The 18,467-nt window shown below is 39.6% G+C and overlaps 1 protein-coding gene across 1 annotated transcript in view; it reads left to right on the top strand.

Annotated features, from left to right (window-relative positions):
- The window catches only part of FAM172A (family with sequence similarity 172 member A), a 401,693-nt gene that overhangs the window by 47,358 nt on the left and 335,868 nt on the right, over nt 1–18,467 (top strand). The window contains exon 6 of the mRNA XM_018566649.1: nt 4,091–4,282. Within this exon, the coding sequence (XP_018422151.1) occupies nt 4,091–4,282 (192 nt within the window). The remainder of the gene's footprint in view (nt 1–4,090; nt 4,283–18,467) is intronic.

The following is an 18,467-nucleotide window of genomic DNA, read 5'->3' as shown; positions in this document are numbered from 1 at the left end:
GTTTGATTTGTTCATTGCAAACAGCTGAAAGTCTGTACATTTTGCCAATAAACCTTCTTTCCAATGGAGGTTGAATCATTTTAGCTACAACTGTGTGTGTGTTAACTGCATTATTATTACATGCATTTTTTTTATTTTTAGCAAACTATTTCCTTGCACTGCATGCTTCTTATACTGTTAAAAAAATATTTTCTGTTTATCAATAATTATAAAGTGTTCTTCCTTTTTTTTGTTTGGATCAATGCATAAATCCTGCCCAAATCTTCACTTGCCATGTTAAAACAACATTTATGGACTGACCTCTTTCTGTTGAAAAATGCCCTTGGAGGTGTTAAGTTATCTATATCTATTTTTAAAGAGCAGATTAAGGTTCATGGGGTTTGTTAACCCACATTACATGGTGCAGCTTTAATAGATACAAATTGCTTTATGTAGTCTTGCTGCTCTTAGGACTAAATGTATTATTGGTTGCTTTGTCGATAAAGCAAGGTTGTGCTCAGCCCTGACCTTTATGGACGTTCCTCAATGAAAGCTCTGTTTAATGAATTACCACAGTAAAAAGACAAATTGCTGCTGTGTGAAGTTTTAATTAGGACTTTTAAATGGAGAAATTTAAAATGTCAGAGGAAATAATTTGTTGTGTAAAGAATAGAACAGTGTTAAGAAGCAAGGCGGTAATCTGCACTGCACAGATGAAATGAAGGACAAATCTGATAGTGTTGTGGGGTGCCTGGTAATGAACTGGGAAAGAAATATAGAACATAGCTTGTAAGATTAGAGCCACAGACTATAAATAGGGTAAAGGGACTAATTTAAGTAGGCAGCATATAAAAAAACCAAAAACAAACTGGAAGCATATAAAAAAGGGGAAGATTTTTCTGTAATATTGTTGGCTAATAAAAAGATGTGTTAGGACTAGGTACGAGGGAGCACCATCAGTAGAAATTACCTGCCTGCTTTTTATTATATATTCTGTTATTCCTCTTAAACTAAAGGGGAATGGTTATGTAGCTAAATATCCAGTTGAAATACATTACATATGAACTGTTTTGTGGGAATCCTGCTGGAGCTGCCAGTGCTCCAGTAGCGCAAACCCAGAGGATGGTTTGGAAGAATGTGCAAGTATTTTATGCATTCTTGCACTTTATGACAACAGTTGCCAAACCTAACCTACGCTACAATTCCACTTTAAAGGTATGTTGTTGCTAAACTGAAAAAACTATGGGGTGAGCAGGGGTGTGGAAATTTAAAAAAAACTACTTGTCCAAGGGCTAAAGTGGGGGCCAAATCTACTTGTCCTTCACGACAATCTACTTGTCCCAATACAAAAAATAGTTTTAATCAAAACTAAGGATGCACCAATACTGGTTTTTCGGTATCGAGTACCAGTACCGATTTTTCTGCTTTCGGATCTCGCTGACACTGAATACTAATACCGGTGCTTCCACTGGCATGGAGCAGGCTTCCCTGGTAATCAGGAAACCGGGCAGCAGGTAATGACATCCCGCCCAGGTTCCTGATTGCTGCGTAAGCCGGCTCCATGTTGTTTGGCCTGCTTGATTGGCCGGGAAACCTGCTTCCCGGTCAATCAGGAAGCCGGGTGGCGAGTAATGACCTGATTGACCGGGAAACTGGCTCGATGCTGATTGGCCAGGAAGCCGGCTTTCCAGCCAATCAGCAAGGAGCCGGCTTCCCGGGCCAATCAGAAAACCAGGAGGCGGGTCATTACTTGCCGCACGGCTTCTTGATTGCACGGGAAGCTGGCTCCATGTTCCCCTACGGCACTGCCAGTCAGAGGAAATTTTCATCTGGCCGTAAGTTCAAATATCGGGGAAGGTATCGGAGCATTTGGGTGAGTACGAGTACTTGCCCAAATACTCGGTATCGGCACGGATACTAGTATCGGTGCACCCCTAATCAAAACATATTTTACTGTGCTAAATAGCGCTTCTCACTGGTCAGCGCAGTCATCTGACCACGTTGACCAATGAGTGCTTGCAATTTGCGAGCGAAATTCAAAATGCATAGGGGAGGACTGCGCTGGACAGCAGTACGGGGGACAGATAGTACACCCATACTGGCGGAGGGGAGGGATTGTTCGCCGAAAGGTAAGTATAGCCAGGGGGGTGGCGGTTTGGGAGAGACAGGGCCAGATTTCATCGGGTAATTTTTATTTTTCCATATTACCTGGGAAAATGAACTTACCCTTTAATGCACATTATGTGTGTGTAAGAGAATTCTGGCTACCACCATGGAATGGCAGCTGCAATCTCAAAGCACATGCAGAATGTCCTACGCATGCGTTTATTTGCATGCAGATGGCGGGGGCAGCAGGGTTTCATTTTTATTTATTTTTTACTTTTTCATTTTGTAAATCTTTTTTATATATTTGATTTTTTTTACTTTTTACATTTTCTTTAACTTTTTATTTTATTTACTTTTTCCCCTTAATGTTCTTCCTATTACATAGGAGATTAAAATCCCTTATGTGATAGTTTGGAGGTGACAGGTTCTCTTTATGGAACCTGTCCTCCAACACAGAACAGCTGTTCTGTGTAGTTCCTAACAGCCGAGACAGGTGACGCTGTGATTACAGCGCCACGGTCTCAGAGAACACACAGAGAGCCCGTAGAGCAGACGTTTTTCGTCTGCTCTATGGGCTCTAAGGCTGAGCCGTTGTGCCTTAGTTTTCGGGGTCCCCCGGGAGAGCGGGCGACCCCGAAAACTGCGGCGGGGGTGCCGGCAGAAACGATCGCGGCGGCTCCACAATGTACATTCAGCTCTGCTTGTCCGGAGCCGGGCTGAATGTACTTTAAAACTACTCGCCCGGCACCCGAAACTGCATGTCCCGGGCGTCGGGCGATAGGAATTCCACACCCCTGGTGAGTGAATTACACTCATCCCGATAGTTAGAACCGACGTGTGACATTGAAACTGTCACACATCGGCTCTATTGAACGGGAAGTGAGTGAAAACATACTGCCACTCGCTCACTTCCCGATCATCTTCCTGCAGAGTGTGGTAACCGTCAGTCAACGCTCCCCACAGGGATTCCCCCCCTCCCCTCTCCGATCCTCCAGCGCTGACTGGAGGGACAGAGGGGAGAGGGGGCAGGCATAGCTGGCTCTGCCTCTAGCTGAGCAGAGCCCACTGTCAATCAGCCAGGAGGGTGGATCTCTACAGTATTGGGATCCATCCCGTCTGCGGCGTTCTCAGTATATAGTGGACAATAGGAGGGAGAACACTAGTATATGTTGTGACCCTAAAGAGAACTATGGGGAAAAAAGGTTAACCCATATTATTATTTTTTATTATTATTATTATACCCATTTTTTTTCTCCCGCCATTTTCCTGTAATGCACCAGTCCACCAAACTCTGTTTTGTTGGTAACTTTGTTGGCCTTTTTAATGCTGGGAGACCCTTCTTTCGACCCCGCCCCTTATATTATCTGATGTGTGAATTAAAAAAACAGTACAAAGATGTTTCTCAAGGCCAACTATTGGATCCAGACCTGTGATGGATGCCCGGTATTGTGATTGGTAATGCAGGAAGCAAGACTTGCTAAAACCCTAAAAATGTCATCTGAAAAAAAAAAAAAGAACTCGTACCCTCTGCTGCCAGCCCATACCATTATCTTCACAAATATTCTGGGAGCCATATTTTCACTTTTGCTGAAAAGTTTGGAAGCTGACTTGCCCCTTCCACTCCTCCCCTTTGGGATATTTGTGGTATCCCTTCATGTTGAAGTGATCCCTTTTTCAACAATAAATATGGTTTATTTATTGGCATGCCCAAGGTTTCAGGTCTCCTGAAAATAATGGAAGGTATGTGCAGGCACCTGGAGGTGCCCACATTTTATTATACCAGTTATAACGGAAAGATCCAGTTCATAGAGTTGTACTAGTGAGTGAACATATGCAATATAAAAAAAAAAGATTAAAAACTATTTGGACTATTTAGATATGATCTTGCAATAAGTTGAAGCCAACCAGATTTTGATGTATGTAGGATCTTGAAAGTTACTTGGCAAGTTCTTATATGTGCATGCTCTCCCAAATTCATTGTATATTCTTATTTGTTCTTTTTCAGATAGATGCTACTGAAAGTGAACCAAAAAGTTTTATTTTCATGAGCAAGGATTCTATGACAAATCCAGACAAAATGTTGGTTTTGATCCATGGCAGTGGAGTGGTAAGGGCTGGACAGTGGGCACGAAGACTCATAATAAATGAGGACATAAACAGTGGTACACAAATCCCTTACATCAAAAGAGCAATTAAAGTAAGTGGCTTACAGCAATATTCAGTATACACCCAGGACATTGCTATCTTAGCCGTGATATTTCTTTGTTGTTACAGAGCTAACATAAATTAATATGGCTGCTGATGAATTTGTTGCTAGGTAGAATGTTTTTTTCTTTTATTTCAACTCCTTCCGTTTATGAAATGGGAGAGCAGAGGGTCTTTTTTTGTTTTTTGTCCTAAATAAATGTAACTATAGTAGAATCAGAAATGATAGAGATACATTAGCACAGTGTAAAAGCGGCAGACCTGTGCAGTTTTGGCTGTGTAAACAAGTGTTCAAATGTTTTTTATTTATGAATACAGTGGGGAAGGTTTAGTACTCCTGTCAGATTTTTCTGTCATAGAGGCTCTATTGAAGAGATTGATTCACTTCCTGCCTTGGGGACAATCTTTTTACCAGACAGGAAGAAAGGTGAAATCTCTCCAACAGCAACAAAGACAGACGTTTTTTTTTTTGTTTAAGTTAAGTAATGGATTGTTTGTTTCTCTGTTTTATAGATTTATCCTCAGTTCTTGTCTGCTAAATGTTGTCCGCAGAAACAAAAGTGTGTGTGATAGCAGGAAGGTTTGACAGAAGTTCTAACTTTTCCACATTCTATCCAGACCTAAAAAATGTCCCGTGTGTATATACTTTTAAAGGACTTCTGGTTAATAAAAAAAAAATTTTTTTTTTCCATGAACAGGGCATTTCTGAAGAGGGTGTGCCCCATTCCTAAAGACTGTGTTTTGGGGGCTGGTCCCTCAGGGGGTCTTTATTTACATGCTAAGGACTGGCAACTGAGATATCAACATTCACACAGGGGATAGGCCACTGAAGGCTCAATGCACACACACTGAGGGCTGGCAACTGAGGGGTCAATACATGTACACACTGGGAACAGGCTGCTTAGGAGTAAGTGGGGAATGATCACTGAAGTGTTATTACACATACTCTTGGGGCTGATCACAAAAAAATGTATGCAGATACATTGGAGACTCGTTACTGAAGGGTAAATGCACATGCGTTGGTGGTATGTAGTGATCTCTGTGGCATGCAAATCGGAAAGTGAGTTGTGTGTGCTCGGGACAGCATACAGCAGAAAGACCAATGTGTGTTGGAAGCGAGATCTTACAGAAAGAACATGCTTCAGCTAAATTTGGCGCTTGAAGCAGAATCCTCCAGCGGGAAAGCAAAACAAAATTGCTGCTTAGGCTTTTATACTGTACACAATTTAACTGTTACTGTGCATTGTGACAGGGAATTAATTCTTGCCAACTTGTAAAGCTGGAATGAGAGATCAAATTTTAATTTTCTGCCTCTCTAAGCTTGTGTCTGCTGAAACACACAGAAGATATTTCAATTTAGAAGACTGAAACGGTAAATATAGAAAATAAATATTTTTCAGATACACTATAAAGGTTTATTTGCCCACTGTTATTATGAGCATTTTTAATGGTTTTAGGTGTATATACTGAGCATATAGGCTTGCCCTGCTACATACACATGAAGTATCTTATGTCACTTCATTTATATACCATTCTAGGACTCTTTTTTTAGGCAGCCAATGAAGAGGTACTCTTAAATACAAATGAAGTGTCACTTGACATTTAATAAATGGCCTGTTTGTGCTTAGTCTTGCCTCCTTGCCAAAAGTGTAACACAACTGGTGCATCCTATCGCACATTGAGCAGAAGGGTTTGAGCTTTCATTGTTCCCCGCAGAAGGGAGGAAAATTGGCGCATACATGATTCAGATTAACAAGCAATTTAACTGAAATGTGTGCATTAAATAAGTCAGTAACCCCTAACGCGTGGGAGTGCAGATTTCTATTGTATAGGCTATATGTAAAAAAAAAAAATCAGGCATTGGCAAAATCAAGGAAAGGTATATATTCTGCAGTATAAAATTGTTTATGCTGTGGAAGAATTATATAATGGAAAGGACCAAATGGAATCCATGTATGTGGCTTAACATTTTTAAATCTTACTTTGCATTGTGAACATTTCTGTTAATTACTTATGCGGAATTCTAAGCTTTTTATACAATAGGGCCTGTGGAAGGATGCCTTAGTAATATTAGGGGAAAAATCAGAGGTTAAAAGCTTATTTTTACAAAACTGACAGGTTTTATAAGCCAGCACCAGCCCCCATCCCAGAGAGGGAAAACAATAAGTCTGACAGCTCCAGTGTTCAGCAAGAGGCTGTTAACGACAGTTTATTCCTTTATGATTTCAACTCTTGACAGTAGACATGCCAAGTTCTTGCATTGTGGCAGATGTGTCATTACCTTGTGGCCCTGTCATGACTGATCAGACAGAGAAAGCCCACTTTTCAGATTTGAAAATCCAATTACTCATTTGAAGTGTAAGCTCCTCTCCTTATGCTGGATGAAGGGAGGAAGAACATTTTTCTATGATCACTCTTTTGGATTTTCAGTTCCTCTCTCTTCTTTGCTATCTGGTTTTAAGAGTACACAGGGGAATATTTGGGAATATATTATTGCTTCGGAACTTGGAAAAACAAAGTGCAATGTAGTTGAAGAGGTCGTAGAGCTCTACAGTGAGAGCACATAGCAATCTTTAAATAAGTCTTGCACGCCTTATCTAACATTCATGCTGGTCTATCTTGTAATATCTACTTCAAATATATGTGTTAAAAATGAAATAAGGATGAATAATTTAATCTATCTGGACCGCAAAAAATACGTTTCTGCCAGACTAAAATGGACGTAACATTTCTCTATTACACGCATCTGATGTTCCATTCACTATGCTGGATGCCTTGCTCCGGCTCCAGGGAGCTCCTGGAGAAAGAGGCGTGGGTTTGTGAAACTATGTCAAAAGCCTTGGGGTTTCTATCTGACCAGAATATCAATAGATGTTAAGATACGTTAAAATTAATAAAGTAGAAAAGTTATCCGTTATCAGAGAGAAGTATTTACTTGAAAAGAAGAAATATGTTATACAGTTTTAAGAATCTCAAAAAAATTCCAATATACTACAAACACACAGAGAAAAAGTATCATTATAACTATTTATCATTGCAAAGCAGTAACACTAATCATTTACCGTACCTGTTTTAAGGAAGTCATTGGAGCTTACAGCATAAAGATAGTGTGTGCTGGGCTGTTTCCCTTTTTTGTTGCCAGTTTTTAATTGAGAATTGTGCCAAGCTTTCCCCACTCTGGGCTCAGTGTGGGTTTCAGTGGGAATAATTATTTACAGGTCCACACATGTTTATGGCATGTTGACCAGAAAAGGTTCTTTGAAGCTTCATCTACAGTTTGCCTAACAAGGCTGATAGTTCTGGTCAACTATTTCGCCAGACCTAACCACGCACATCTTATTATATGTGATAAAGGAAAGGGTATTGTATGAGACTGGTAGCATAATACTGTCTCAAAGTCATTTGACATTTTTTCTAGCTTTGGGTAAGTTTTTTTTATTTTTTAATGCTATCTGGGGAGCCATTAGAAACATTTACCCTCACTTCTGGGCTGGTAACAATATTTTACCTGAGAGGAAGTGAGGATAAATCTGTAACAGGGTAACAGTCATTCTTACCAGTTTCACTTCTAGCTTTGATATGAAGGGCTGACCCTGCCTACTCACTCTTCTGCTTAGCTTGCAGCTTACCTGCCACACAACATTCACACCCTCCATTATCCTGATCTCCCTCAGCCCTTAACAAGGTATTAGGTTTGTATCTGCATCTGGACACTTATAGGAACCCAGTGCTCAATATCTACGGTTTTTGTGCTGGTACCTTCAAATTGTGCCATGATACTACTTTTTCAGTTTGCATTTACCCTAAACAAACCATTGTAGTCAATTAACAGAACATTCTTTTTATATAATTGGTAATTTTCTGTTTTAGATACAGTCAACGTTTTAGCTGTTGTGTACTGTTAGTATTCCTTGTAAGCTCTTAACTTTTCAGTTTTTTGTTTTTTTTTGTAGAGTGCATGGATCCCTCTCTAAACAGATTACATGGTCATTTATTTGCCTACTGTCACCTGGAAATACTTTGAGTGAATAATTTTAAAAAATGAGTGCATTTTCAGCACACTTTTTAAATTATTTTTGTCCCTGCATCATGCTCAGATGTCAGTTCCAATGGTTACCAATTTTGCTGATAAACAGGAGTTTCTGACATGGAGACCTCCAGCCTGGCAGTCTGTGTAATTTCTTTCCTGCAACAGCTGCTCCCCAGCACCAGTAGACGGAGATGAAGGAAAAACAAAAGAGGAACTATGTATTGGGGTAAATGAGCACTCTGTCTCTTGACCTCCCCTCAGGTCCTTCTAGTGGTAGATAAGGGCAACTACTGCAGGATAAAAGGATGTAAGCCATGTTTAGATGCAAAATGGGAACCATTTGCAATGGCTGCAGAAACATATGCTTAAAGTATAAGTACTACAGGTGTACTTCTGTTTAGTTAGCATGACACTACTATATAAAATATATGGTACCTGCATTTCTTCAGATTTTTTTCCCCCTTAAACAGAAAGGTAAAATTGTCTGGTCACAGTTTATTTTTGTAGCAAAGAAAATTCAAAAAGTCCTTCTGATGATAACTTTTGTTCCTTCTTGTTCCTCTACAATGTATTTCAAGCAGCTTAATTTGCATGTGTAAAGTGGAAATGACAAGAAAATGTTAAATACATTCTAAAGGAACACATGCTTTTTATTATGAGTTATTTAACTTTTTTTTTTTTGCAGCAATACGTATTGTATTTTGATCATTGAGCTGAGAAAAAATCAGGCATTTCTCTTCTTGAAATAGGAATTGTCTTAGAACAAAAAAAAACTAAATTAACAAATTTCAACATAAAAAATTCCCTATTAAAGTATGTAAGGTCATTAGCAGCTGTAGGCATTTAATTTCCCATTGGGACATACTTGTTTAGTTGCTTTCACTTACTGCCTGTGGCACTGAATGGTGAAATTCAGACATGTTTTTCCCCTTCGAGGAATCTCTAGGGCAGTGGATAGGTTTTTAAAATTAATAAATTGTATCGCCTTTTTTATTATCCACTATTGCCATTTACAGTTTATCTTTCTACTATAGGAGCAAATAAGGATTTTTGGTTCATTCTGTATATGCTCTTTTGCTGCAAGTTTTCAGATTTCAATTTTTGCACAAATGCAGAAGGGCAAAGCATACATTTTACAGTAAACATTTACATATAACTTTAGTTGACTATCTCTCCTGATCTACTTATACATGTTCCAGTTAAGGGAGTCTCACTAAAGGTGGCCATACACAGTACAACCATCGCAAGACTAAGGTTGTAAAGTGATTAAAAAACGTACGATCTGCCCATCTTGGGCAGGCAGATCGTACTCTCGATCATCGCAAGCCCGCCTCCCTGAGGGGCGGGCTTCCGAAGACCGCAATGCTGAACGGGCAGTCTGCGCGTGCGCACACGGCCCGTTCGGCATTTGTCTCCCGAGCACCGTTCAAACCAGCCGAAAATCGTACGATTCTCGGCTGGTTTTCTAGCATGCTCCATAGACAAAAGACGTGCGACCGTACAGTAGAAACGTTCACACTGCTCGATTCTCGTAGGATCGCGGGATTTTTATGGGCACCTTTTAGGCCTACAATACATGTTACAATCTGACAGTAAATCTCTGTACTATAGATCTGCCAATACTATGTAAAATGAGGACCTACCTAAACTATCCAGTTAACTTGTAGCCAGTTAGGCAAGTCTTTGCACTACATACTTGTCAGTAGATAAAAGTAGATTGTACAATCAGATTGTAATGTGTGTGTGTAGTGTGCTTAAGTCGGTTTCTTTTTTCACATATTTTATAAGGAACACAACAGGAGGGAGGCAGAGTTAGGAGAGAAAGAATGGGGGAAAAAAAACTTGTTGATGCAGTATGAGTTGTAGGATGTGTTTTGATTCAGTCTTCCAAAGGGGGATATATTTCCTTCTAAAGCCACTCTGTGCAGTAAGTGTTTGATGTGGGACATCCTCAGCAATGGTAAGGTAAGTAATCACAGTTATAATAGTTTTGCGGGTTAAAGTAACTCATCTGATTGGTTAAGTGTTTCGTTTTCAAAGCTTACAAGGTAAGTAATTGGTGTTAAGTGCTTTAGTTGGTTAGTTTAGTTTAACAGTTCAGATTTAAAGTGACACAAAACTCAGGAGTTAAAACTTAAAATGCATCCAAGTACCTTATTAAAAAAAAAATTTAACTTTTTTGTGTATCACTGAGCTGGAGATCCTCATATCATCTCTGAATTCATGCTGACACTGTCCTTCCTTTTGCAGGGTGGCAACTTTTGTTCCCCATTGTACTACCTGTGTGTGATGTAAAGTATCCATCACTCCAAGCTCACTTCCATGATGGACTACAATCTCCCATGATGGACTACAATCTCTACAAATTAGAACAATTTCAGTAGGAATTTAGAGATGATTTGAGGATCTGGAGTTAAGTGATACACAAATTAGCTACGTAATTTTTAATAGTTAAGGTAGTTGAATGCATTTGTAAGATTGAATTCCCAAGTTTGTCACTTTAATGTAAACTAGTAGAAGGTCACTTGCACAAGCACACCCCCCAGGTATATTCTCCTTTACCCTAATCAGCTCAAGTAGAACCTTGACTGACTACCATATGACTTCAGTAGATCGTCTTGGTCAACTAAGCCCTCCATTATAATAGGTAGCCATAGATAGAAGTAAAAACAAAAGGGAAAACATCTGTTTGATTATCAAAGTTGGTGTGGACTCTGAAGAGTAATTCAAGTTCAGGTTCCTATCCAAGTATGTGTATCCCTTTAGGATATAAGGAAGAACATATTAAAGAAAAGGGAAGCAACCGGCAAGATAGAAAAGAATAGAAACATGGGTGGAGGGTACGTCCACGATCAGCAAATCTATCCCTGGGCTCCAAGGGTAGGGACGGGGTGAACCAGCGCCTCAAGCCAAAGTATCCAAGAATAGTACGGAGAATTCAGGTGTCTGAACAAATTCTGTCCAGGAGAGCCATGTCTTGCATTGTCTGTCATGGGAGCCCCTACTGGACGAGACCAGTTCTTCTATGTGTTCCACCTCACTCACCTTATGAAGCCACATAAACACAGTGGGAGACCTGTCAGTTTTCCACAACTCCGGTATACAACATCTGGCGGCATTCAGAAGGTGTGGGAGAATAGATTTTTTGTAATACTTTCTGGGAAAAGGGTTATGGTGGAGGATGAAGAATGCTGGGTCCCACTGAATCTCTTTTATCTGTGAAGTTACCAAGTATGGATTTTACAGATGTCCATATAGGAACCACCCTTGGGCAGGACCAGAAGATGTGTAATAAGTCACCTGGTGAGGCATTGCCCCTACAACAGCAGTTGGGGGATAGATGGGAACATTGCATGTAAAACCTGGGGTGTTCTATACCATCTGGTGAGAAACTTGAATCCTGACTCCTGAAAGCGTGTATTTATCGAGAACTTAAATGTAAAGAGTAGGAGCTTGGTTAACTGTTCCTGTGTGAATTCGACATCAAGATCCTGTTCCCACTTTCGTATGTAGTCCAGTACAATCCTTGTGGTAGGCATAATCAGTAGAGAATATGCGAAAGAGACTGCATGACCAAGAGGGCCCGATTGGACACATTCTCTTTAGAAAGTGGTAAGCGGGCGTGTAAAGTCTGCAGCAGGCGATAGGGGACCGAGAAAATGGGACAATTGGATGCTCCTCCAGAAGCCCAGACCAGACGTCTTGGGATCTGATAAAAGGAGACCTCTGGATGGCCATGCAGCTTCTTGATTAGTGTATGGCCCAGAAGTAGACTGTAGAAGAGATCGCAAAGCGACATCCTCCAATCCTGGGGTAAAGGATAGGTTGCCCAAGATTGGCTAAAGAGGAGCCCACATTCCACGTGGCACCTACCGTGGGATGGTTACAAACACTTAATGGAATATAGTTACACCAGGGAAAGCATTGTAAAGGTATGTCTAGACCTGTGATGGGAGTAGGGAGGCAAGTCTAGAGGCCAGAATTTTGGTGAAGAGTTTGTAGCATACTAGTGTAAATCCGTCAGGACCAGGTGTTTTTCCCACATTGGTTTGGGCAATGACTTGATTAAGTTAGTCTATGGTGAGAGGGTTATTCAGGGAAGAAATATTCTCCAAAAGATGAGGCACGCCAGAGTCATACAGTTATGCGTCTACCGTAGCAGTAAAGGAAGGATGATGAAAGTCTCCGGAATTGGAGCTGAGATTATATAAGGACGTATAATGGAGCCGAAAGGCTTCTGCAATTTCATCAGTCCTAGAGACCTTAGTAGAAACTCTTGTTTGAATTTACGGAATTAAGGACTGTTCCCATTGTGTTTGCAAAGCTTGGGCTAAAAGTTTCCCACACTTGTCACCGAAGGTCCGTCTACATCTAGCGAGAATGTGTTTGGCCCTGAACAAGCAGAGCGACTTCAAACGCACCCGTAAAGAGGCAAGCTTCTCCATAATAGAAAATGCTAGTGTGCGTTTGAGTGCCATTTCCAAGTCTTGAATTTTGGTCAGTCATTCAGTTATCTGGGCGAGTTTAGCCTTCTTAGTCCGTGAGCCGTGCTTAATGAGTACCCCCTGATGTAAGCTTTGTGGGCTTCCCATAGGATCATGAGATCACAGTCTGGGGTTGAGGCATAAGTGTTTTGTCAGGTTATAAGATACGAGTTGAAAGAAACCTGTACTGAGAGCTATGCAGGGTCTACCATGGCCGACCTTTTAAAATTGCTAAATGCCCATCTGCCCCATTGTTTTTCTGAAACACTGAGTGGGAACAAACATGCAGATCAGGAAAGCCAGAGCTGAAATATTTGTGAGGTAAAGCATTTGAACAGTAGGAGGTAATACATTTTAGTGGGTGCCATAGGGTTTAGGCCTATTTCTAAGCTAGCAAGAAGCTTTTCCACTTTTACGAAATGTTTGTTCCAAAACCCCTTATCTAGAAATAACAAGCTTGGTCTGCTGCCACTAAAAACTAACAAATAGATGGAATTAGCCTTGAATCATAATTTGTAAGGTTCAGATGGTGTGTGGCTTGTAATATAGTTGCTTAAAGCCTATTAAAGTTTGCTAGTATTGTTGTATTGGTGCTTTTAGTATGCTTTGCTTGGACTATACAGCAAAGTAATATTATAGCCAATACGGGACACACAGCTTACATTTTAAGAAGAAAGCACAGGATTACAACAGTCTGTGCTATAATGATTAACTCTAAATGATTTATCCTTCTGTCATATTGAGGTGGGCGTCTTTGTAGTTTTTATTAAGACCCTCATTTGTAGGAACAACAAAATTATACTGTTGCTTTGACATTGACGTATTTATTTCTTTTGTGGACTGTACCATTTAGACTGAAAGTAGAAAGAGGTTATTATGTGTAAGATTTTCTGTTTAGAAAGTTCCAAGAATCCCTCAAACAATCTTTTTCCTCAAAGTAATATTTGTGGTAGAAGTTACATGTTCATAGGCACTGGCTATCATGTTAGGTGCCAAATGGATGAGTGCCCATCTGAAGACTTTATATTTTAAGTAGGAATGGAGTTGTGTTCTTGTTTTGAAAACTGCTTGATGCGAGGAGTCCTAGCTTATCTGTACATGCCAAACTTGTTGCGTTTGAAAATAGTGCTGTACAATTTCAAATGGCTCTGTAGATCTTGAGTAAATCTGGCCATTTAACAATGAATGATGGTGTCCACTCATGTGAAATATCAGGCGTGCAGCAGGCTCTACCACATAGCTAATCTGTCATTTTTACTCTGTATGTAAACATTAAAAGATTGGCTGTTCCGTACAATTTTGACAACTTGGTTTTCTAGTGTGTTTTTTCTTACCTATTCTATTTTTCGTAGAAGTTCTAAAAGCATTTCAGCAGGTTACTTAGATGCCTTAATACATTTGAAAGGTATGTAATTGTATCAGCAATATAAATTCTAGCAAGTAATGGAAATCCACTTCTATAGAAAATTAGTATATATGTTCACTTCAAAGAACAGGAAAAGATTTATTATACATTACAGTTCTCTGTCCTGCAAATTCATATGATTAGTAGAATCAATAGCCTTACCATATCTATATAAGATTAAAGTGACATTAAACCCTCAGATTTTTTAACATAAACCAATACTGCAATGTGTGCCTTACTGTAATCCATGGTTGTTTCCCTTCTCTTTGCCGCTCTTCCTTTTAAATCTGTCACTCTTCTCATGATGGGCAGAACTTCTGTTTTGCAGCAGACTGCCTTGTCTCTGAAATGGATACATGGTGTCTGTGTGAAGGTTCACAACCTGAGCCAGCACTACAGGAAGAGGCACTTAGCTGCAAAGGAAAGTTCTCCCCTAGCATGAGAAGAGATACAGATTTAAAAGGAAGAGCAGCAAAGAGAAGGGAAACAACCATGGATTACAGTAAGGCACACATTACAGTATTGGTTTATGTTAAAAAATCTGAGGGTTTAATGTCACTTTAAGATTCCCATAACAGCAACTGGACATTGCTGTCCCATACCCAAGACCACTCAAAAAAAAACAACAGTTGGAATCTTTTGTGGAGGATTTCATAGATGTAGTGACCCTGTCAGCTCATGTCAACGCATTCATTTATTCAGTTAAAGTGACATTAAACCCTCAGATTTTTTTAACAAAACAATACTGTAATGTGTGCCTTACTGTAATCCATGGTTGTTTCCCTTCTCTTTGCTGCTCTTCCTTTTAAATCCTTATCTCTTCTCATGCTGGGGAAGAACTTCCCTTTTGCAGCTGAGTGCCTCTTCCTGTAGTGCTGGCTCAGGTTGTGAACCTGCACACAGACATCATGTATCCATTCCAGAGACAAGGCAGTCTGCTGCAAAACAGAAGTTCTGCCCAGCACGAGAAGAGATACGGATTTAAAAGGAAGAGCAGTAAAGAGAAGGGAAACAACCATGGATTACAGTAAGGCACACATTACACTATTGTATGTTAAAAAAATCTGAGGGTTTAATGTCACTTTAAGCTAAAAATAAATTTTTATTTTATTTTTTTTGCAGAATGTTTTGCATTACAGATCGCCTGGACAGTCTATTTTTCCATGTATCATGCTATGTTTTCACTCACTATAATGGCTTTGGTTGGTCACATCCTAAATCTGTTCTAATCGGGACACCTCAATCCTCGACTCATTTGAGTTTGTTTGCTTTCTGAGGCTGATAAAACCTTGCTCAAACTCTGCACTTTCAGTTGTGTTCCTGAGTGGTATTACAACAGACTTTACCATGCTCTCTGACTGTTATAATGTCTAACTGCAGCCACACGTGGCCTGTTTAATACTCTGTGTCCCCCAAAGTTTTTAAATAGTAACTAATGTATGGCATTTTACATGCCATCGGTTCAGTTTTTTCTCTGTGTACTGTTTGACCTAAATCATACATCCCGAACAATGCCATACAGAATTGGGAGTCCTCACTAGGGCCATTTCTAGACTTAGGTTGGCTGGGCACAAGGGAGTGCTGTGACAAATTATTTACCTCCATGAGTATTACTAGGAATTCTCTTTGTAAGCTCAGTAAAGAGAGCCAAAATGTGCTTTTGGCTACTGAGAATTCTGTTAAGAAAGCTAATCCTGCCTACAATTTATAGGAGCAGCTATGACAGAGCTGAAGGCTGTATAGGCTGTGAAGGAGTAAGGAAAATCATTAGCTCTACAGTCAGGGAATGACTCTTCATTATAACTTTGGGATGTAACCGAAAGCATCATGCTGAGAAACCAGTTTGATTCCTAAATATTTTTTTTCTGCTGAAGCTCAGCACCATGTGATGATTGGAAATGTGAATATTTTATTTCATAAATGAAAATAATGATCCCTTATAGTTGTAGAGACAGAAACTTGTTAATGGGATACTCTCCCAGCTTTTCTTGTACATTTTTTAAGAATTAATTCTTCATATTATCAGTTATTGACTTGCTGTTCCCTGGATGATTATTTGTACTATTCATAGTTATTACATATTGTTTTCTATGTGTGTTGAAAAATATAATTCCTCACTACAACAGTTTTTCAGTTAAAATATCTTCTGATAATCTTTACTAACTTCTCTATATTTGCTCGTGCATATTATAAGTGTCTCTCTTTATGGCATGTAATATTATTATGTATTGTCCCTTTAATGTAAATAATACCATGAGGGTACCTAGGCATTCTCTAGATCCACCCCTGAAGGAGGAAAAAAAAAAAAGCACAGGGTTGTGTATCCTCAAAGATCACAGGTATGCCTGTCGCATATGTTTTGAGAAAATATGCAGGTTGCTTTTGTTGAACTCTCCTTCTGAAAGTACTAGTTGACTGACTCTTGTGACAATGATTAGTCTTCAAGACTTTTCAATTTACTATATAAGGATTTCTGACTTTTCTCTGGCACTCATTTGCCTGCCTGCCTGTCCAGATCAGACATTTCAAAGACGGGTATAGACAAGCAGCTAGCATTTTTGGAAGAAGGCCTACATTTTGGAAATATGGTAGCCCCACATTTCTTCAATGGCAGGTATACTTTTAGGATGTATTCACTCACCTGTGCTTTTATGTGTTCATTATAAAGAAAAGAAAAACTTGCTGTGGCATAATTTCCATGAAAACTCGCCTCTCATAGGGATACTTGTAACAAATGTAATATGCATAGAAAACACACCACACGTTTCACACAGAAGTTTGAATGTACGTTTAAAGGATAAATGAACCTTGAGTCTTGGTTCCCACCTCAACGCTTTTCTGCACGTATAACAAGCAAAATACATTCTTATGGGGCTCGTTCCCACCTGCGTGTTTGTGCACGCGTACAAAATGCGGCATAGAGTACAATTGCGTTTTTACACTTTCTGACTGGTTGTTGCCGCCAATGCGCAGAAAACTGTGCATCTTAAAATGTGTGTGTTTGCACGCAAAACATAATTAATTCAAAATGTTATATGTAAATGGAGCCCTAGATTAACAAGGGAAGGACACCTCCCCCTTTTCCCACGGGTCTAGCAGGGAAATAAACAGTAAGTGTTTTTCTCTCTCGTATATTTCATCTCGTTCACATGCATTGGTTAGGTCTAACTTTAAAGACTTATGGCAGTCCCCATCGACTTGCCACATTTAGAGACCATTATTCTCTATAGTATGATTTCCCTCTGCCCACTATGGCTCACCATTTACACTCACATTTTTGTTATGGGTCAGTGATCTTTGTTTTTAATTTAAAGAATATTTGCAGTTTTGCAGCTAAATTGGCATAATGCCTACTTTTATATTTGTTACATGTTTCTCAATCACATAGCTGCTTGCACAATAGATGCTCTATTCTGAAATTTTTCTCTGTACTGAATTTTGCTTTGGAATGGAAGGGGGTTGGGCAGGGTAATCTTAATAATTAAACGGTCTGTGCTCAACTGTGCTTATTATGTTAATGAAGAGAAGTGCAGTTTGTCCCTATTCTTTTTATGAGGATAGTTAGAGTTTCCTGTCACTTGGGAATTAAAGTAGCCACTGCTCCAAGCTCACTACAGTGATGGTAATGGAATTTCACATGTAGTTTACTAATTTGTGTTGAGATTGTAGTTTATCACAGGAGTGAGCTTGGAGCGGTGGCTACTTTACAACACACACACAGGGACCATGGGGAACAAAAGTGGCCACCCTTCCGAAGGATGGACAGTGTCAGCACAAATTCAGGGATGATTTCAGGATCTACAGCTGAGCGATTAGTTAAGGTTTTTGAATTAATTTTTAAGATTTAACTCCTGAGTTTAGTGTCACTTAAAGAGAGAAGCTTGCAAAGGTCTGCTACACAGACGCATCTGAAAGACCAGAAATATTTAAAAGAAATATTTTTAGGTATGCTGTGTGGACAGCTTTTAGAGGTTCCAGATGACACTAACAATCATATTTTTTCATTAAAGCCATTAAACTTGTAGACCAACCTCCTTGAAAACACCAGATATTGTCAACATTGCAAATACTGTCCAGTAATTCATACAAGAATACTCTGTCACAAAGGTGACCCAGTCAATGTCACACTTATTTGAGATTATATTGCACCATGCAGGTTTCTCTTTCACAGCAAAGCTGCCTCAGATGGGAGGTGCTATTATCCAACACAAACAGGGGGGACAGCGATAAAAGCATGTACAGTACATGCCACAGCAGT

The sequence above is a fragment of the Nanorana parkeri genome, unplaced genomic scaffold, assembly GCF_000935625.1.
Source record: "Nanorana parkeri isolate BGI_ZX_2015 unplaced genomic scaffold, ASM93562v1 scaffold966, whole genome shotgun sequence".
Lineage (NCBI taxonomy): Eukaryota > Metazoa > Chordata > Amphibia > Anura > Dicroglossidae > Nanorana > Nanorana parkeri.
The sequence above is the reverse complement of the archived record's forward strand: the minus strand, read 5'-3'. Positions and strand labels throughout refer to the sequence as shown.